The sequence below is a fragment of the Akebia trifoliata genome, chromosome 1, assembly GCF_017979445.1.
Source record: "Akebia trifoliata isolate Shusen 1 chromosome 1, ASM1797944v1, whole genome shotgun sequence".
NCBI lineage: Eukaryota > Viridiplantae > Streptophyta > Magnoliopsida > Ranunculales > Lardizabalaceae > Akebia > Akebia trifoliata.
Window position 1 is genome coordinate 24,062,684 of NC_141375.1, and position 21,779 is coordinate 24,084,462.

General features: G+C 34.5%; 2 protein-coding genes across 3 annotated transcripts; one reads left to right on the forward strand and one right to left on the reverse strand.

Moving 5' to 3' along the window:
• On the reverse strand, positions 1 to 4,446 carry BEH4 (BES1/BZR1 homolog 4). 2 transcript variants are annotated; one of them, XM_086444582.1, is made up of 3 exons: positions 3,685 to 4,446; positions 571 to 1,337; positions 1 to 473 (listed from the first exon to the last, which is right to left on the reverse strand). In XM_086444582.1, the coding sequence occupies exons 1-3, from the start codon at positions 3,907 to 3,909 to the stop codon at positions 470 to 472; spliced, it is 996 nt and encodes a 331-aa protein (XP_086300708.1). In that variant the 5' UTR covers positions 3,910 to 4,446; the 3' UTR covers positions 1 to 469. The 2 variants fall into 2 exon arrangements, with proteins under 2 accessions (XP_086300708.1, XP_086300712.1); XM_086444586.1 differs by lacking the exon at positions 1 to 473 and having other exon boundaries at positions 567 to 1,337.
• A 16,626-nt stretch (positions 4,447 to 21,072) lies between these two features.
• LOC147411107 (pathogenesis-related protein PRB1-2-like) lies at positions 21,073 to 21,570 on the forward strand. The gene is made up of 2 exons (XM_086431033.1): positions 21,073 to 21,192; positions 21,259 to 21,570. The coding sequence occupies exons 1-2, from the start codon at positions 21,073 to 21,075 to the stop codon at positions 21,568 to 21,570; spliced, it is 432 nt and encodes a 143-aa protein (XP_086287159.1).
• Positions 21,571 to 21,779: the final 209 nt, after the last annotated feature.

Here is a 21,779-nt window from a genome sequence, read left to right on the forward strand (position 1 = left end):
TAAAATAAAAAGGTAAAAAGGATGCCACTATCCAAAAAAGTTGGTCTTGAGGAATAACAAATCCTTTTTTGACCCACCAATATTTCTCAAAAGCACAGACAGCAATCAATATCTAATATGAGTGGCTGAACCAAAATTTAAAAATAAAAAAAATAAAAAAAAAGGAAAAAAGAAAAAGACAAAAATAAAAAAAGGGTGAAAACCCCACCACCATGAATAATATATAATAATTAAAATTTTGAAAAATAACCAAACAGCTACTATGTGCCTTTCTACCTTTCTCCTTTTCCTCCACCATCAATCTTTTCATAAATATAGATCACCTTATCACCCTTTTTCACCAAGACACTCCAAATTCAAATTCAATAAAATTTTCAATAATAGTCACCTGTTGCATTTCCATAAAGAAACAGAATCTAAAGCAAAAGACTCATCACTATGGATCTCTGATCTTTCCCTAATCACCCTCTTATCTGCAAAAACCACACAGAATTAGAATAAATAACATGCAAAAAAAAGAAGTTGATACTGTTTCAACTGTATATCATGTAACAGTGGTCCACACACTACCTGGTTCGAGAGCTTCCGAGGGTGAGCTCTAAGTCATCTGATACGCACTCCTCATGTATTCTCTCCCCCTCCCATGGTTTCACTAACCCTGTTGGATTGCTACCAAAAGCAAACTCATCTGAGAACCCATCTGACATTGGAACATCAGCATTATGGTCAGATGCCCCAGCCATGGCTGGAGAGCACGTCCCACTCTGCCCTGGCGTCCACATTCGGGATTCCCCTCCAGCCGATGCCGCTTCCTTAAAACCAAATGGGTTTGATGAGACAAGGCTGAATGTGGGAGAAGTTGGCCCGACGGTGGGAATTTGGATCCCCGAAAGCCATCCAGGGTTGGGGAGGATCTGACGCCCCGGGCTTGGTGGGGTGGAAGATGGTAGAACAGAGTAATGGTGGCCACCCCAGGCTGTGCTGGTATTAGGACCATCCCAATCGGTCCTGAATCGAGGGGAGGAGGCAGTTGGAGAACTCAGTGGAGGGGTGACAGGAGCACTAATGGAACCGGTGTGGATATAGAGATGTTGGGGTAACCTCGATGAAGCTGAAGATGACCCCGATGAGAGGTTTTTGAGCCATGGAATGAGGGAACTGCCATTAGCGTTAGCATTGGCATTGGTAGCATAAGCATGGGATGAAGAAGGGCTTGGGAAGGAAGACGAGGCTGGGCTTGGGTTATAGGATGCACAAGGGCTTGGTTGGTACGAGGAGCACGGGCTCACTGAAGCGGACCCACCCAACACATCCATGCGCTCCGCAGGCTTGCATCCCTGTAGAAAATATCAAGAAAGTTATTTAAAAATAGACAGTTTTAAGTATGTAACAGTTGAATTTGGTGATATAGCGAAGTAAGTTATAATCCAGGTGTTGGCCTACGTGGTTTTGTATTTTATTCATTATTGGAATCTATTAAATTAAAGAAAGTCAATAATTAAGGAATCCCAAATAAGTTCGAATTTTAGAAAGATCCTCATTGGGTTTTAATAGAAAACCTTGACAGATAGAATCATACTAAAAGAGGAACACTAGGCCCTCAACTCTCATCTATTAAGAAGGGAAGGCATCCCCATTATTGTGAATCGTTAATCATTCAAGAGAAATTATAGGGTCATGTTTTTGAGAGTGATCTCCATCAATCACTACAATCCTTAGCCGTTCCAAAGATAGAAAGGGCTTTGTTAGCTATCCTCATCAGGTGTGCAAGTTTTTTACTCGTATACATCTGAAGAGAGATCACCAGGATCATGTATTGGAACCAGATTTTTCCTAATTGAATTTGAAGGTTTGCGACATTTTACCTATTGGCTCTTGGTGTAAATTGAGAATTCAGGGGGGCATCAATGGATCTTATGCACATCAGGAGTAAACCACACTGGGTGGAACATACTGTAAAAATAAGACTAATACAACTAAGGGTTTGGAGTGTTGGTTCAGCAAACCCCCAAAAAGGATTCATGGACTCTGGTATTATATTTGAAATAAATAAAATAATGTAGTGTGACATATTCCAGACAAGAAAATACAAATTGCAGTATATTTATTACGAAGTAAATTTCAATTGGAAAGGATAATACTCAAAACTCATAATATATAAATGAAAAGAAAATTGAACAGCACAAAAATCTGTAGTCTCAGTATACCACTCATGATCTAATCCTAATTAATAATAAAAAAAAATTTGGTGCATCTCCATACACCATTAAATACTCTAATACTTCACCCATTTAGAGGATTCCGCATGACATAGCTAATTAAATGCTTAAAACAACACAAGTACCCAAGTAGTTCCAGCTCTAAATTGTTCGAGGTCTGTACAATTGTACATGGAAAATGGGAGGAAAAATGATTTCAAAATGCAACTTCAGGTGTATGATTGTATGTTTTCCCAGAATTCATTTTTCCATCCAATGAAATTTTCTTTTCCACCCTGGGAGGGAAAAAATTCCCACCTCACCCCACAGGAAATTGATTTTCCTGCCTCCTAATGTTATTCTCTCATAATTACCCCCACCAAATAACTAAAAGCTGACTCTCTTTTTTACATTCCCATGGAATTTCTATTCCCTTGAAAACGAATTCCCTGCAATCACACAGTCACTCATTTAAATTGTGATATTTCCAAGTTAACTACTCCCTGACTCTCACTAAACTGACTTCAGTTCAGCTCAACACCCACAAAAAGCCTCTAGAGTTAGAAAATCCAACATAACTTGTAATTTTGTAGAAGATTAGCCAACTCTTTTGATCTTTGCTTGAAAGGATTTTGGTGGCAAGACCCAATATTCAAAGATTAAAACGTGGGTGCAATGATACATGCTCTCCAGAAATCAAGATCTCTATTTCTCGGTATTTAATTGTTAAATTCCGTAGTAAAGAACAATTCAAACCCCAATAACTATTTCTGGAAAAAATTAATTAGAATTTAGCTAAATAGAACCTATTGTTGATAATCCTCTCATCCGTGAAGGTAATCAACATGCCAAAATAGCCTTCCTATCATCATTTGCATTCAAAGGCCAAGATTTCAATGGGCAATTTGGGCAACCTGAGAAACTGAGAACGAATTCAGGAATCACTTTTAATAGAGATTAACTTGAATCTAAGACAGCAATGGGACCTTAATATGGAAAATAGACCATTAAATACGCCTTTTATTTTAGGTTTTATGGAAATTGTGGGAAGAACTTTTAGACAATTAAGAGGGTTGTTGTCGTCTTATATATTATATCTGACATCCAAGGCGGTTTCAGATTTCAGAGACTACCATCTTACGTTTCATGCGTTCAAGAACACACAGTGGGGACTGAAATCTAATATGCGCCGGTACGCAAAACAGCTAAAAACTATCCGAGTATGTTAGCAGACCCCCACAATTTCATTCAATGATCTTTACTAAATGCACAGATCTGTACGGCGCATCTTAGCAGAAACCTTGATAAGAGGGCAGATCGCAGTTAAATATATTTAAAAAAAAAAAAACTAAAAAATACCAAAAGAGCTGAAATTTGAGGAAAAATCGGTATTCATTACCTTCACATCCGGCGCACGATATAAAATACTGCTAACATGCGCCGGAGAAAAAAAAAATCTAGAGAGAGAGAGCAAGCGAAGATTTACCTTTCTGTAAGTCGTGCCATCTTCTTCGACAGTCCAACCTGCTTCGTCGCAGAGAGCTTTCAAGACCTCATTGTTGTCGCAGTGCTTCGGAAGCTTGTAGTTTCCGTACATTCGAAGACCAGAGTATATCTTCGCTGCGATCGCTCTTCTCCTCCTCTCTCTCCTCTTGTTGTTCTCTCTCTCCTTCCATGAAGGAAGCCTCGCTCCCGACGTCATCCCTAACATACAAATCCCTCTATTTCCCTCTCAAAACGAACTCTCTTAACAAGAAAACCACTTTTCACCAGCTTTGAACAGAGAAAACAGCTTCAAAAACCATATTAGAAGGATCTGATCGAACTGAAACCGCTTGACAACCAGATCAACCACCAAATCTTAGCATCAAACAATAAAAAAAACTGGTTTTCAGCAGCTATGAACAAAGAAAATCAGCTAAAAAACCATATTAGAAGATCTGATTGAGCTGAAACCGATTCGAAACCAGATGAACCACGAAATCTAAGCTCGAAAAACAACTTCAAGTACAAATTTTAACGGAAGATCTGATCGAAATCCGCTAAGATGACGATGATCGAAAAAACAAAACCTAGACCAGAAGACATACAGATCGACAAACCAGATCCATATTACAAGAACAGATCTTGTCTCTTCCCTCGGACAAAAAACCGGTTGGAAAACCGGGTCGAACCGGGGAAGTCATTCGAAGGAAACCGCGACTGATTCAACTGTAAATGGACAGAGATGGTCTTATGGTCTCAAAAGTGCAGAACCATTAGTCAAAGAAATGAGGGGTTTGGACTTTGGAGAATGGTGGGGCCATCGTTATTAGAGTGTTTTATTTTTGCCATGACATTTGCTTAATATTACGACAATACCAACCTTGTAAAGAAAATATGTTTTCTAATAAAATCTCATTTTCACGTATAAAAAGGACAATTTTTCTCTACTTTACCCTCACCTAAAAACAATAAAAATAAAATAAAAATTGCTCTTTTGATATATAAATATAGAGCTTCTATTGACACACTAACTTTTACTTAGAGCACTCCAAGTCATATGTAAATAACAAAGAAGAATTATCTAGGGCGATGTTAGAAAAAGTTGGTGTGGTAATAGAATCTTTCAGTAAATATAATTTTCTATTATTTTATTTTATTTAAATTAATTTCCTCTGCAATCCTGTTCAACAGAGAATGTTAAGGTAGAGATCATCTTCACAAAAAATCGACTAAATTTGAAACTTCTAATCCCATAAAAAAATCTTTACAAATTAACAATAAAAAAATTGTTGGTTCATAATTCTAAATCACTTTTGACGAGTTAGAAGCTTCAGATTGGACTGAGTTTTTTTATAAAGACATAATAAAGATAATCCTAAATTTTGTCTCTTTAACGTCGGTTGCTGAATGCTTGCCTTATAGATAAACACATCAACAACTTAGAAAGGCTTGGATATTTTTGACCTCAAGTCCTCAATCATCTGGAACAATCTGCATGGGACAAGATTAATAAATGTGAATTGTCCTTTGACTTATACGACGGCGATCCAAGATGATTTAATTGATATTTTGAAAATTTTACTTTGGGTAATATGAGTTTGGTTGAATTAATAAGGTCTATATTTTTTTATATAAAACAAATTAATTTTTAATGATTTAAATATTTATAATATATTAAGAAATAAGAAATTTTTTGTCAATCCCATGTGAAATCATCATATCTGGGAACCCCACAAATGCAAGATGAGACTTATTCCCTTGACCAAAAATCATAATCTAATCAAATAATTGACTAGCAACGAAAAACAGTGAATTTGAGATTTTATCTAAAATGGAGAAAGTACCCTCAAAAGATTGAAATCACTAAAACGCCATCACACTCCTCCCTAGGATAAATTCCCAAATAATTATCAAAGTTTTCAAAAATATAAAATGTGTACATGTGTTGACATAACTACCGCATTCTATGGACAAATCGTTATCGAAGTGTCAATACTATGAGGTAGCTTTGTCAACCATTTCGGCATAAATAAAAATTTCAATAATTTTTTGGGAAATCTTCCATTAGAATAAAGAGAATTTATATGGTCTCATCAAATCAAATTGTGGAATTCGTCTTCTTCAACAAATATGTTGAACATTTATGATTTTTATTATTAGAATGTATCGAATCAAGTTGAGTATTCGTTCTAACTTATTTTCATTAGGAATCACCTCATTTGCTATTCACATCTTTTATTCTTCGTCTTCTTTTTCGTATTGCTTCCATTAACAACGATGGATACCGTACCATTTATCAGAATTGACACTCTCCGTTTTGTTATATTTTCTAAGGATTAAATATTAATCCTATATATTTGAGATTAACATTATAACATAATAAGATTAATCCATACAAATATTTTCCCGGAATTCATAGGTTTATTATGAATACCATATTCATTGGAATATGATAAGAATATTTGAGGATTCGTAAATTCTCATAATAAATAATTCTTTATGCTATCAATATAAATATTGGTGATAAGATTAGTATTTTTTGAGGACCAACTTAAAATAGCTCAAATTAAATAATATTTCGATGATAGATAAGAAACTTATTTCAATATTATTAATATATTCTATTGCAAATAACTTCTTTACACTAAAAACAATATTTGATTCCTAGAAAATACCACAATAAAATGTTAAATAAAAAAACAAAAGAACATTTCAAATCAATGATTCAATCAACTTGGGATAATACCGACGCTTTATTTACTAATTAACACATTTCAACACATCTTATCGGTACTTATAATATTTTATAAATAAGAGCATAAACTAATCAAAAGCCAGGTTAAAAGCCTTCTCATGGTAGAGAACCGAGTTCTACATTTGATGATTTTACACATCCTAGATGCAAATATCATATGTATTTAGAACATGTCATTTATTATTTGTGTTCCTATAAATACATATTTGTATGATTTAAAAAAAAACAAAAAAAACTCAGGCATAACTATTATCATTGTATTTATTATTTCGCATTTACTACTCTACAACTATATATACTAACTTAATCATCGGAAACTATTTGGAGTTGTATTGGTTTTTTATGAAAGTAGATGAGGTATTTAGAAGTTGATTAGAGCTAGTCGGAACGAGATGATCCTCATCAACAAAAATCTCAAAGGATTCATGATTAAAAAAATCATCACAATAACCTTCGTTTTTCATATTTCAGTAATTATAGTGAAATAGAGTTTTAAAAAAAAAACCTCTCATTTTGTGTAATAATTGGTGGTAATAGCTCTCAGATGGATTTCTTATCATATAAAACATTAATTGTTTGGTTGATTGCACATGGAAAATTGCATTTCTATGTATTTAATGGACATTTTCCATGGAAAATTAATTTTCTTCCTCCTTCAAAAATCCAGCTAATGTTAGATTTCATATTTCATCATATCCCATGGGAAATAAAATCTGCCTACCTCCCCCTCAAAAAAAAAAAAAAAAGCTTCAACTCTTCTTCTTCTTCCCCTTTCTCTTCCCACCACTACCATCGTGATCACTGTCGCCGCCGCCATCCATCAATATCAATGTTGTTATTGTCGATGTAATCTCTTTTTCTCTCTCTTTCTTTTCTCCACCCCTGCTCTGCCTTAACCCTCCCTTTCTCTCCTTCGTTTACTTCTTTACCCTTCACCTCCACCCATTTTCTCTTTATCTCTCGCAGTCTCCCCGTCTTCTCTTATTCTTCTTTTTTCGTTTGATTAAGGTCAATAGGTCTTATATTGCATTTAATGGGATGCCCTTAATGTCTAGAATTTCACAAGATAAATAAAATTTTTTGATAGAAATAATTTTTTTTACTATCTCTTAATCTAGTCTATAATAAAAGAAATTATAATTATTTGTAAAAATCCATAAAATAAAATACAATGGTGGATCCGACTCTTGCTACAGTTTTGTTGGGTATAAATATCCACACCATCCCACTTTATTGTTTTTCCTCTTCACTTCTTGTGACGTTATTATTTTCCTCCCCTTTCAATAATATCTCTCCAATTTTACTATTGTTCATCATTTACATCATTTTTCAATTATACTTATTTATCTTTATTATAATTCTTTTTAACCCCCTTTTAATTCAAATAGGATGCCCGTGGGTATGGGGTTAATTTATAAATATTTCTAAATTATTTATAACTATGGTTGATAAGAAGCATGGTTTCAAAAATTGTCTGAGATCGAGACGTATCGCCCAAGTCATCTCGGAATCAGGCATGGACGAGATAGATGGGCAAGTCAATTTTTCAGACGATATTTAAAACTCATTTTCATTCTTCAAATTTTTGAAGAGGCACTTCAAAAATATCAAAAAACTTGTCCGACGAATTCTTATGTGGCATGGATGAGATGAAACAAGAAATAGAATTTTAAAGCCATGATAAGAAGTGGTTCCTTAGGAATGAGTACAAACTTCTTAAAACTAAATTTTATAAAAAAATTTAAGAAAATATTTAACAACAAACAGTACGTCTAAGATAAGTACATTTTTGTAAAAGTAAAATTAGTATCCCAACGAATGCATGGTGTGTTTGGGAGAGAAGTACGGATTTTGCAGAAACCGTTTCCCCTACCATATTTTCTCTTTGTCTTTCTAAGATGAAAACCGATTCCATAGGTAACCTGTATCTCTTCTCCAAAGGAAAATGCTGGATGACACAGGGTTTTACTGCGATTCTCACAAATCTGACGTGGGATGTGCACATAATCATAGATGTATTTCCTCGCGATACGTGAAAAAAACCTTCTACGGTTATGTATGAATCTCCACATCAGAATCGTGAGAATCACAGTAATTCCTGTGTCACCCAGCACGATTCCTTCCCAAATGTCACATTTCAATGTCTTATCGGTTTGTCGGACAGTAGGATCTACATGAAACCGTCTTTTAAAAGGCTGATGAGATGTTTGAAGGGCAAAATAGGAAATGTGGCCTACAGAGAGGATTGGGATTGTGTAACTATCACATATAATATTTGATACGCACCAAATCACTGTGTCTGATTCATATCTAGTACTTATACACAAAATGACAGTGCTCCTCTGAGTCATCTCACTCGCGAGTTACCGAGTTGACTTGCCTAAGTCATCTTGTGCTGGACGAGTCAAATTAATTTCAAATTATTTATTAATATAATATATTTTTTTAATTTACTAATTACAATACGTTCAGCCAGATTGATTTGGCTAAGTTTCATTAATTTAGTAGATATTGAACAAGTCATGCCGGACCTTGGATGCATTATTGTGATGTATCATTCACATTGAATATTTCACTCAATTGCATCTTAGATTGGGATGACTCATCCAGGATTTTAAAATCATACTAGGTTTGTTAGAAGAGTCGTGATAATCTGACTGAAAAAAATGTATCCGATTTGTACTTGATTGACGTGACAAGTGCACACAACAGATGATTTAGAGTGGGGGCTAAGGGTGCACTCCCCCACTCCCCCCACATAAGAATTTTTAAATTCTATGGATTAATGAGTTATTGCGACAAATTTTAGTGAAAGATAAAAAAATCTGTTACTATTAACTCTTAGTTGTCCTCACACAATTTTTTCTACTCTTGGTTGCCCTCACATGGGCAAAATCCTGGCTCTGCCCCTGAGTTGACAAAATTATAGATCTTTTACTTCGGGATACACAAGAAAAAATGTTTACGGTTCTGTGCACTTACCACGTCAACCACACGTCACTAGAGTCGTGTTACAGTGACCTCAATCCATACTTTGTTGATGTGGAGGTGTGCACACAACCGTAGATGGTTGTTGGTTGTATCTTGATGAAAAGCATTTATGATTCCATACACACCTCCACGTCAATAAAGTGTGAATTGAAGCCAATCCCAAGGTCACTCCAACATTATTTGTTGATTTATTCTCTATAATTGGTTCATAAGGGGACATGGGATTCTTTAGGACTCCAACCTCTTGAACTATAGACTTGTAATTTGGTTTCTCTCTACCTACCTTACCATAACAAGAAAAATAAGTAAATAAATTACTTTAGAAACAAAAAGGACTAGATCGATTTGCAACCAACACTTGATTCAATTGCTTGGTTTGTCATCACTTGAGACAGATAGAGATGAGTACGCTAGCTAACTATTCTTTTCTTCTGTCCTTTGTTTGTGGGGACTAGTACTGCTTATATTTCCGTTGAAACTATTCCTTATGTCGCTTTCACACTCTCAAGTGTGCCCCTTTCTTCAAAACAAAGGGCACGTGTTTTTTTATTTACATTTTTTTTTTTAATATTATTAAAATGGAATGGTGGCAAATGTTTGTTATTGTTGGTGTTGATTCACCAAGTAATTAAGACAACACTAGATAGAGAAAATCATGTGTGATACATGGCAAATTTATAAATTTAAAGGGTGATGAGGAGGATAGAAATGCCCGCTCTGATATCATGGTAACAATCATTTAGCCTAAAAGATCGATTTGATGGGAAATGCGCAACTATGAATATAAGAGAGTCATGAGTTGAAGTGGGGCATGATATATGATGACATGATACCTGAGAACGAAAGTGGATAATACAACAATCAACACTCCCCCTTACTCATAAGAGTGAAACATTCCTTTGAGAAGATTAGAACCAATGACTTATGCGAAACAAATGCTCTAATACCATGTTGACTATTATTTACCCCAAAAGACCAATCTCAGGAGCTTAGGTTGGACTAAGTGGAGAGGCCCAGGAACTTACAAGGAGAGAGACAAGGTAATGAGTGTCAGATGTGAGACTAAACTAGATAGATATAATTTGAAAATGAAACGAGCGAATTAAAGTATAGTGATTTTGATTATACCTCTGTTGCACTTCCTCCAATGTTTGTTCAATTAGACATAGATTTGTTTGATCTAGTCCAAGTTTGAAATGAATTTCTAGTATAAATATATAGTACCTTAACCTTCCTAAAAAATGAGAACAATGTCTATATGGCATGTTTGTATTTGAGTTTAAAACACATTGGACTTCTAACCAAGCCGTTAATGTAGTTGAATGTGCATATTCTCCAATCCAAAAATGCCGCATAGACATTGTTGTGAATCACGAATCTAAAATTAAAATCATCTTTCCAGCAAGATATGACCATAGCAATAACAACTTGATGCATTTCGAGTAATGGCACTAAAAAGTTGTAGTGTGCCAGTAGCAAGTCCAAAACATGTTAGGATGCTTGACTTGGGCCAAATACTCATTGAATTATTTAATTTGAATTATTGGCACTAATTTCAGTTAGAGTTTATTAATCGACGGTAAAATTCTTGTTTCTAAGGCAATACTTTGGTCAGGATAAATTTTGAAATGGTCTCGGTTGATATTCCAAAAGTATCCACAAAACATTTAATGCTTTGAGTCGATGCTTCATTTAGGTTTCAATCATAATTGTTCCACCATAATATTTTGAACTAACACGAAATTTTGAACTACAGAAAATACAAACTCTAGTTATATAATAATAATAATAATAATTAATATTATAATTTAACATCATGAACCAATCATGATCCACTTTTCAATTTTATTAAGAGATTATTTTGATTAATAGAAAAAAAAATACTAAAAATATGGTCGAAATCAATTTTATTGAAAGTTTTTTTTAGTTTCTAGACTCATGTACGGTCAGGATTCGGTGGACGGTTACGATGGATTTAACCGCATTGATCTGAAGTCGTTCTTAGCACCTCCCTCCCTATGGCGGCGTGGTATCTGTCAAAATCACTTTGACGCTCAAGTTAAAAAAATAGATGAATAATCTCTCAAAACTTGTTAGACTCTAATCTCCCTTCAAAAAGACCCCCCCAATAGTGCTTACTGTGCTATTTATCCCCCCCTCTAGTCGCCCCTAGGATTTCCCCCTCCGTAGGCTATAATCATGAGACATCTACTGACTCTACGAGATTATTTACCTAATCGAGATCTCTGAGATTGATCGTACTAAATTGCAGAGATCTCTAGGATTGATGTGTATGCATCAGCCTTACAGTTACTCTATGACATGGCCTGCCCTGCTTGGCGGACCTGGTCTTGTTTAATGCTATGCTGCCTTGCTAGCCTAACTAAGGAGGTTTCTGTTTTGACCTGTCTTGCTTATAAGATAGCGCCCGTAAGCTGATCAAGGCCTGGTACCACTTAACCGGTTTGGACACATGTACGGCTTAGATTGACACACAATTATTTCCCTCTACAACTTACACATTTTTATTCTAATTACGGGTTCATGATTTGGTGACTATCATAGTTGTCAATATCATTTTTTAATATTCAATATCATGATAAGCATGATAACTAAGTTTTGATTAATTCAATTTTAAAACACCTCAGGCACTTAACTAAGTTGTGGACATAGCTCAACGTGTTTATTTTTCAATTAAACCATGCCACGTACGCACCGTTCTCAATCGCAACTCGTTAATCAATAAAATAGATGCATTACAAAGTTTAGGTTACGATTGATTTAGTTGATCAGAAAAAAATAGTATTTTTTATTCAATGACACATCGCTTAATTTGGAGAATTGCTTATTAATTTAGTGAATTTAATCGGTCTTCCATTTTTTCACAAAACTTGAACTAATATATAAAAGCCCATTATATACAATTCTTATTTCACCATCCATCCATGGTTCCCACCAATTTCTCTCATGTGTTTTCATGGCAACCGTTTTTCTCCTCCCTTTCGTTGTCTCAAATGTGACTCCATCTAATACGATTGCTCAATTTCTTATGGCACATAACAACGTAAGAGCATGACATAGTCTCCCACCTCTCCGGTGGAGTGCAAAGCTAGCGAATTACACCAAATGGTATGGGAACAAGAGGAGAGGAGATTGCAAATTGATTCACTCTTCTGCAAATTACGGCAAAAACATGTTTTGGGGGAAGGGAAAGCATTGGAGGGCCTCGGACGGTGTCATCGCTTGGGCTACTCAAGAGTCCTACTATAATTACTATAGTAATACATGTATATGCCAAACAAGGAATGCTTGCATTATACACAGCTGATATAGAAGAGCTCATTGAGAGTTGGGTGTGCTAAGATTAAATGTAACAGTGGCGATACGCTTATAATTTGCGAATATGATCCTCATGGTAATGTTATCAGGCAAAGGCCGTATTAAGCTCGATTTTTCTTGCATTTTTGTAGAATTATTTTTGATTAAATATGTTAGAAAAAATAAAGAGATGATGATTGACTAATAGATTTTGGATTATTACATTGATCCTAATCGATGGTTCATAGATACCATTAATTGCAAGAGTAAACGCGCAGTTTTAAAACTCGACTTAGAGTCAAATGTCCATTACAAGCATGGCAACAAAATTTGGATTCGGAAATTATTCGGTGGGGTTTAGTTTAGTTAAATTTGGAAAAATCCTGGAAAATTTATAATAAAAAAAAGACGGAAAATTTTGGGGATTTTGCAAATGATGTTTTTGTTGCCACCAGAAAACTCATCAACTTCAACATCTATGAGAATCCAATCTTGTTCTTAAGATTTAAAGGTCTTCTTTTAATATTTATATTTGATATTTACATTTTATTGTGGTATTTTGTCTTATATGACTTAAAAGTTTTGGATTAGTTTAATTTTTTATGTTTTGAAACTTCTAACCCATAAAAAATGTTTACAAATTAACAATAAAAAAATATCAATGGTTCACAATTCTAAATCACTTTTGATGGGTTAGAAGTTTCAGATTGGGCTGAGTTTTTTATGGAGACGATCTCCCCGCCATAGAGATCATTCTCACAACAAATCAGTCCAAATCCAAAACTTTTAAGTCATATTGTACAAATTTTGTCTCCCTAACGTTGGCTATCAAACATTATCCTTTAGATAAACGCTTTTAACCTCAAGTCCTCAACTATCCGTACAACAAGAGACAATGGACAAGATTAATACATGAAAATTGTCCTTTTGATTTATACAACTGTACGAGATATGAGATGATTCAATTGATATTTTGAAACTTTTAGTCCAGGTAATACGAGCTTCGTTGAGTTAATTATTTTATATGTTTTTTTTTTAAAATAAAAATAATTAATTGTTTAATGATTTAAACATTTATTATATATAAAGAAATAGGAAATTTTTTGTTAGCCCCATGTGAAATCATCATATGGGGGAACCCACAAATACAAGATGAGACTTATTCCCTTGATAAAAAATACAATCTAATCAAATAATTGACGGGCAAAGGAATAACGATGAATTTGAGATTTTATCTAAAATGGAGAAAGTACCTCAAAAGATTGAAATTACTAAAAACGCCATCGCACCCCCTTTAGGATAAATTCCCAAATAATTATCGAGGTTTTCAAAAATATCAAAAGTGTTACATTTGTTGACAGAACTATTACATACAATGGACAAGTCATTATCAACTTGTCAACATTATACGATAACTTTGTTAACATTTGTAATACTTTTGATATAAACCAAAAGTCCTATAATTATTTGGAAACTTTCCATTAGAAAAAGGAGAATTTACGTCTTCTCATCAAATCAAATTGTGGAATTCATCTTCTTTAGTATATGTCAAACATTTAGGATTGAATTAATTCTTCGTTCTAACTTATTTTTGTTCGGACTCACCTCATTTGTTATTCTCATCTTTTATTTTTTCTCATCTTTTTTGTTTTGTTGTCATTGTCATTAACGACGATGGATACCATACCCTTTATAAAAATTGACACTCTCTTCTAGTGATTAGTATTTTATTATATTTTATAAGGTTTAATTAATATCATATTAATTTGGGATTAACATTACATCATCATAAGATTAATCCATTAAAATATTTTTTTGGAATTCATAAGATTATTACGAATACCATATACATCAAGAAAATGATAAGAATATTTAAGGATTCATAAATTCTCAAAATAAATAATACTTTATGCTTTCGACATAAATCTTGCTGATAAGATTTGTATTTTTTAAGGAACAACTTAAAATAGCTCAAATTAAACAATATTTTGATGATAGATAAGAAACTTATTTCAATACTATTAATATATTCTATTACAAACAACTTCTTGATACTAAAAACAACATTTGATTCCTATAAAATACCACAATAAAATGGTAAGTACACACACACACACACACACAAAAAGACATTTCAAATCAATGATTCAATCAGCTTGGGAAAATATCGACGCCTCATGTGTTTAATAACACATTTCAAAAAATCTTATCAGTAATTATAATATTTTCTAAATAAGAGCAAAAATTAATCACAAGAAAAATTAAGAACCTTCTCATGATAGAGAACAAGTTCTACATTTGATGATTTCACACATATTACACACAAATATCACGTGTCTTTAGTAGGGGTGCAACTTGGTTTGGTTTTGTTCAGTTTGAGATCAGATTGGAACTGAACCGACATAGGTCAGTTCCACTAAATAAGAACCAGAACCAAACAAACTCAAATCGAACTAAAGTCAGTTTAGTTTGGTTGGGTTCTTGGGTTGCCAAATATTTTATAAATTGGACGAAACATTTTTTTAATGAAAAAACAAACATAAAATTTCATACAATAATAAATCACTAATCTATCTATAAAAAGTCATTAATTTATCTATAAAAAAATCATGAACCTATGTCTTAATTCCTCAAATAATTCATAATAATTATTATATACACATATATTTATTTATTGCATAAGGGTTCGATTTTAGACAAGCTTGATCTGAGAATCGAATCAAATTGATTGGTTCTCTATTTTCATAACTCGGAAACGAACCGTAACTTGTTCCAAACTGAACCAAACCACCCCAAAGCTATCGGTTTGATTTGATTCTCAGTTCGAACCGGATCAAGTTGCACCCTTAGTATTTAACACATGACAATTATTATTTGTGTTCCTATAAATACATATTTGTATGGATGTAAAATGGTTTTCCAAAAAACTCAGTCATAACTATTATCATTATATTTATTAAAATGGTTCAACTATACATACTAACTTAATCATCAGAGATTTTTTTGGAGGAGATTACACTGGTTTTTCATGAAAGTTGATGAGGCAATTAGAAGATTGATTGGAGCTAGTCGAAAAGAGATAATCTTCATCAGTAAAAATTTCAAAGGATGCATAATTAAAAAAAAGAAAAAGAAAATACTCAATAACCTTCATTTTTCATGTTTCGGTTATCGTTGTGAAATAGAGTTAAAAGAAAACTCTCATTTTGTGTAATAGTTGGTGGTAAAAGCTCACAGATGGGTTTCTTATCATATTTCGAACTCAACATCTTCATTTCTAAGAAAACATTAAGAGTGTGTTTGATTGCATATGAAAAATTCATTTTCCATGAAAAATGAACATTGCATTTCTATGTATTTAATTGGCATTTTTCATGAACAATGAATTTTCTTCCTAATTTAAAAATTCACTTAATGCAATATTTCATATTCCATCAGATCCCATGAGAAAATGAAATGCATCCCCCCAACAAAAAGATCGTAGCTCTTCTTCCCATTTTCCTTCCCACTACTATCACTGCGATCATCGTTGCCACCGCCATCCATTGATCTCAATGTTGATGTCGTTATCATCGATGGAATCTCTCTCTCTCTCTCTCTCCGCCCCACCACCCCTGCTTTGCCTCCACCCTCCCCTTCTCTCCTTTGTTTACTTCTTTACCTTTCACCTCTGCCCTTTCTTTCTCTATCTCTCTCACTCTCCTCTTATTATTCTTTTGGTTAAGGTCGATACGTCTCACATTGCATTTCATAGGATGCCCCTAATGTCTAGGATTTCACAAGGTAAATAAAAAATTCTGATAAAAATAAGTTTTTTTTTTACAATCTCTTAATTTCTTCTATAATAAAAGAAATTATAATTGTTTGGAAAAAATCCATATAATAAAATACAATGGTGGATCCGACTTCTATTGGGTATTTGATTGGACGTTTGTCTCCAACAACACTGTACCTTGATGGGAGGTTTGTCTCCAACAACATTGTACTTGATTGAATGTTTGTGTCACACAAAACTATTCCAACGCAGTTGGATTTTATTATATACATTGAATAAGTCATGCCAGATCTTGGATGCATTAATGTGATGTTTCATTCACATTGAATATTTCGCTCAATTGCATCTTAGATTGGGATGACTCATCTGAGATTTCAAAACCATGCTAGGTTTGTTAGAAGAATAGTGATAATCTGACTCAAAGAATGTACCCAGTTTGTACGTGGTTGACGTGGCAAGTGCACAGACCTATATATCTTTTTCTTCGGTGATACACAAGAAAAAATATCTACGGTTCTGTGCACTTACCACGTCACTAGAGTTGTGCTCATCTATGGTTCAGTACACACCTCCACTTCAACAAAATGTGAATTGAGGTCAAGCTTGAGGTCACTCCAGCATTATTTGTTGATCTATTCTCTAAAATTAGTTCCTAAGGGGACAAGGAATTCTTTAGGACTCCATCCTCTTGAGCTATAGACTTCTCATTTTTTTTCTCGTTACCCAACTTGCCTTAACAAGAAAAATAAGTAAATAAACTACTTTAGACTAGATTGATTTGTACCTAGCACTTGATTCAATTGCTTGGTTTGTCATCGCTTGAGACAGATAGAGACTGATTTCGCTAGCTAACTATTCCTTTCTTTTGTCCCTTGTTTGCGGAGACTAGTACTGCTTATATTTCCATTGAAACTACTCGTTACGTCCCCTTCACACTCTCGCGTGTGCCCATTTCTTCCAAACAAAGGGCACATGTGTGTTTTATTTACATTTCTTTTTATTAAAATGCAATGGAGGTGAATGTTTGCTATTCTTGGTGTCGATTCACCAAGTAATTAAGATAACACCGGATAGAAAAAAATCATGTCTGGTAAATGGCAAATTGATAAATTTGGGGCTGACAAGGAGGATAAAAGGGCCTGCTTTGATGCCATGATAACAATCATTTACTCCAAAATATCGATCTGACGGGGAAGACGCAATTATGAATATAAGAGGGTCACAAGTTGAAGTGGGCATACTATGTGAGGACGCGACACCTGGGAGCGGAAGCGGATAACACAACACTCAATATTCCCTCTCACCCATAAAGGTAGAAAATTCCCTTGAGGAGATTCAAACCCATGACCTATATGGACTTAGCGCTTTGATACCATGTTGACAACTATTGACCTTAAAAGCTCAATCTCAGGAGCTTACACCGGACTGAGTGGAGAGGCCCAAGAGTATATAAGGAGAGGGACAAGGCAATGAGTACTGTCAGATGTGGGACTAAAGTCAACACAAATAAATTGGAAGTGAAACAAGAGCGAATTAAAGTATAGTGATTTTGATTATACCTCTGTTGCACTTCCTCCAATGTTTGTTCAATCAGACATAGATTTGTTTGTTCTAGTCCAAGTCTGAAATGAATTTCTAGTATAAATATATGGTACCTTAACCTTCCCTTTGTTCCCACCTTAATTTGCTTTCGTCGAGCTCACTAATCAGGTTAAAATTAAGACTCAGGATCCAATACGGTGTCCCATTCCTATAAAATAGGAACTGTTTCTACGTGGCATGTTTGTATTGGAGTTTAAAACACCTCGGACTCTTAAGTTAGCTGTGTACACAGTCCAATGTTAGATTCTCCTGTCCAAACGTGCCACACAGACACCGTTCTGGATTGCGAATCTAACAAGGTAAGAGAGCGACATAGTCTCCCACCTCTCCGATGGAGCGGAAAGATCGCGAATTACGCCAAATAGTATGGGAACAATAGGAGACAAGATTGCAAATTGATTCACTCTTCTGCAAATTACGTTGAAAACATATTTTGGGGGAAGGGAAGGCATTGGAAGGTATCGTTGCTTGGTCTGCTCAGGAGTCTTACTATAATTACAATAGTAATACATGTATGCCAAACAAGGAATGCTTGCATTATACACAGCTGGTATGGAAGAGTTCATTGAGAGTTGGGTGTGCCAAGATTAAATGTAACAGTGGCGATACGCTTATAATTTGTGAGTATGATCCTCATGGTAATGTAATTGGGCAAAGGCCGTATTAAGCTCGATTTTTCTGGCATTTTTGTAGAATTATTTAGAAATAAATATGTTAGCAAAAATAAAGAGCTGATGATTTACTAATTGATTTTGGATTATTACATTGATCCTAATCAATGGTTCATAGATACCATTAATTGCAAGAGTAAATGTGAAGTTTTATTCAAAAAAATTAAGGAAAATTTCAACAAAAAAAAAGTTGGGGATTTTGCAAATGATGCTTTTTTTGCCACCAGAAACTCATCAACTTCAACCTCCCAAAAAACCCAATCTTCTTGTTGTTGTTTTTGTGTGTGTGTGTGTGTGTGTGTGGTGGGGTGGGGGGACCTGTGGTTTTAAAACTCAGTTTCACGTCTCGTCTTGTCCATGCCAGATGCCAAGTCGTCTCGGACGAGTTTTCCGGTACGTTTGAGACATCTTGTTCCAAAATCTGAAAAATGAATGTGGAATTTTAAATCTCATCCTAAAAATTGATTTGTCCGTCCATCTCGTCCATGTCTGATACCTAGACGACTTGAGCGATATGTCTCGGTCTGGGATGAGTTTTGAAACCATACTTGGACCACACTATTTCTTTTAATACCAACTGGGTTGGTCATGGGCCTCCATGCAGGTTCAAGGAACATTCAGTGAGGTATCAATAATTTTGGGCTTTTTACATGGATTTGTAATACAATTGTCTACACTATATGTGGGTTGGATTTTATGATTTATGGTACTTGAGCCCTATTAAATAAAGGATCACCTAATTTTAGAACCCACATAATTTAGGGGGACCAGTGTTGATTACATCAGACGGCCATGGTTGACATTGAAAGCTGATAGATAACGATACTCAAGTGACAATAAACAACTAAGAGGTGAGATATAGACAGAGTGATCTCCTTTGGAGTTTATTAATGGAAGGTTAAAATCTTGTTTCCAAGGCAATACTTTGGTCAGGATAAAATTTATTCCAAAACATTTAGATTTTGAGTCGATGCTTCATTTAGGTTTCAGTAAGAATTGTTCCACCATAATATTTCAAACTAACATGAAATATTGAACCATACAAATTGCAAACTTTAGTTATATAATAAAATAAAATAAAAAAATTATTATAATTTAACATCGTGAACCAATCGTATATGTTCTGCTGTTCAATTTACTTGAGAGATTAGTTTGATTGATAGAAAAAACATAGCCCACCTCGCCCATTGGTTGACTTCATCATTATCAAAGTCTTATCTCAAAAATATGGTTGAAATCAATTTTATTGAAAAAAAAATTTAGTCCCTAGATTCACACTTTTTTATTCTAATTATTTCATGATTAGGTGAATATCATCTACTACACATGTCCTACTTTGAGAAGAATGAATTCTATTTTGCCATTTTTTAATATTCAATATCTTGATAAGCATGATAAGTAAATTTTGATTAATTCAATTCGAAAACACCTTGGGCTCCTAACTAAGCTATGGACGCAGTCCAACGTATTTGTTTTTCAATTAAACCATGCCACATAGACATCGTTCTAGATCGTGACTCTTTAATCAGTAAAGCAAATGCAGTACAGAATTTTTTTTATAAATTTATCGTGGGTATCCCCACCCATCGGGTGGGACTAATCCTACGGTCACACGCATTGCTCCCTCAGAAAGTCCTATGTACAATAGGTTGAGTCAAGTGTCCATTCGACCTGGAGGGTGGCCCCAAGAAATTCATAATTTCATGGGGTTTCGAACACTTGACCTACTCTTCCAGAAGAACTTATTAAGGCTCGGCTTGTCACTGGGCCAACCCCTTGGGGTTAGAAAGAGCTAGAACTTATGATTGATTTAGTTGATCAGAATAAATAGTTTTTTTTTTTAAATTCAATGACACATCGCTTAATTTGGAGAATTGCTTATTAATTCTATGAATCATCAATCATTTTTTCACCAAACTTTTATATATATATATATATATTTTGGGGGGGGGGGGGGGGGGGACATGATCATATATATATACCAAAAACAAAAATGTGAAATGAGGATGCATGTTCTCTGCCTTACATGATAAAAAAAAAAGAAGAAAAACATTGGGACATTTCTCCACACGATCCCATTTCATTACTTACTGATGATTAGTTTTGCATGTTGGTTACACGTTCAACAACGTTTATTTTGCCTTCAATTTAGGAGGTTTATTACATGAAGCCAACCCTTTCAAATCTTACCACACCATATTATTCTAATGCCACCCATAACTTCATCTAAACTATATATAACCCCATTATTTACAATTCTTATTTCACCATCCATCCATGGCTACCACCAATTTCTTCTCATGTGTTTTCATGGCAACCGTCTTTCTCCTCCCTCTCGTTGTCTCAAATGTGACTCCATCTAATACGATCGCTCAATTTCTTATGACACATAACAAGGTAAGAGTGCGACATAGTCTCCCTCCTCTATGATGGAGTTGAAAGCACGCGAATTATGCCAAATAGGATGGGAACAATAGGAGACAAGATTGCAAATTGATTCACTCTTCTGCAAATTACGGTGAAAACATGTTTTGGGGGAAGGGAAAGCATTGGAAGGCCTTGGATGGTGTCGTCGCTTGGGCTTCTCAGGAGTCCTACTATAATTACAATATTAATACATGTATGCCAAACAAGGAATGCTTGCGTTATACACAGCTGGTATGGAAGAGTTCATTGAGAGTTGGGTGTGCTAAGATTAAATGTAACAGTGGCGATATGCTTATAATTTGCGAGTATGATCCTCATGGTAATGTCATCGGGCAAAGGCCGTATTAAGCTCGATTTCTTTTCTTACGTTTTTTGTAGAATTATTTTGATTAAATATATTAGGAAAAATAAAGAGATGGTGATTTACTAATTGAGTTTCGATTATTACATTGATCCTAATCAATGGTTCATAGATACCATTAATTGCAAGAGTAAATGTGCAGTTTTAAAACTCAAATCAGAGTCAAATGTCCATCTTACAAGCATGGTAACAAATT

Excerpts from the sequence above, each read along its gene's own strand:
- BEH4 (XM_086444582.1), bottom strand. The coding sequence starts at position 3,909 with ATGTTAGGGATGACGTCGGGAGCGAGGCTTCCTTCATGGAAGGAGAGA. Across the intron at positions 1,338-3,684 it reads ATGGCACGACTTACAGAAAG|GGATGCAAGCCTGCGGAGCG; the intron begins GTAAATCTTCGC and ends TATTTTCTACAG.
- LOC147411107 (XM_086431033.1), top strand. The coding sequence starts at position 21,073 with ATGGCTACCACCAATTTCTTCTCATGTGTTTTCATGGCAACCGTCTTT. Across the intron at positions 21,193-21,258 it reads TTCTTATGACACATAACAAG|GATGGGAACAATAGGAGACA; the intron begins GTAAGAGTGCGA and ends TATGCCAAATAG.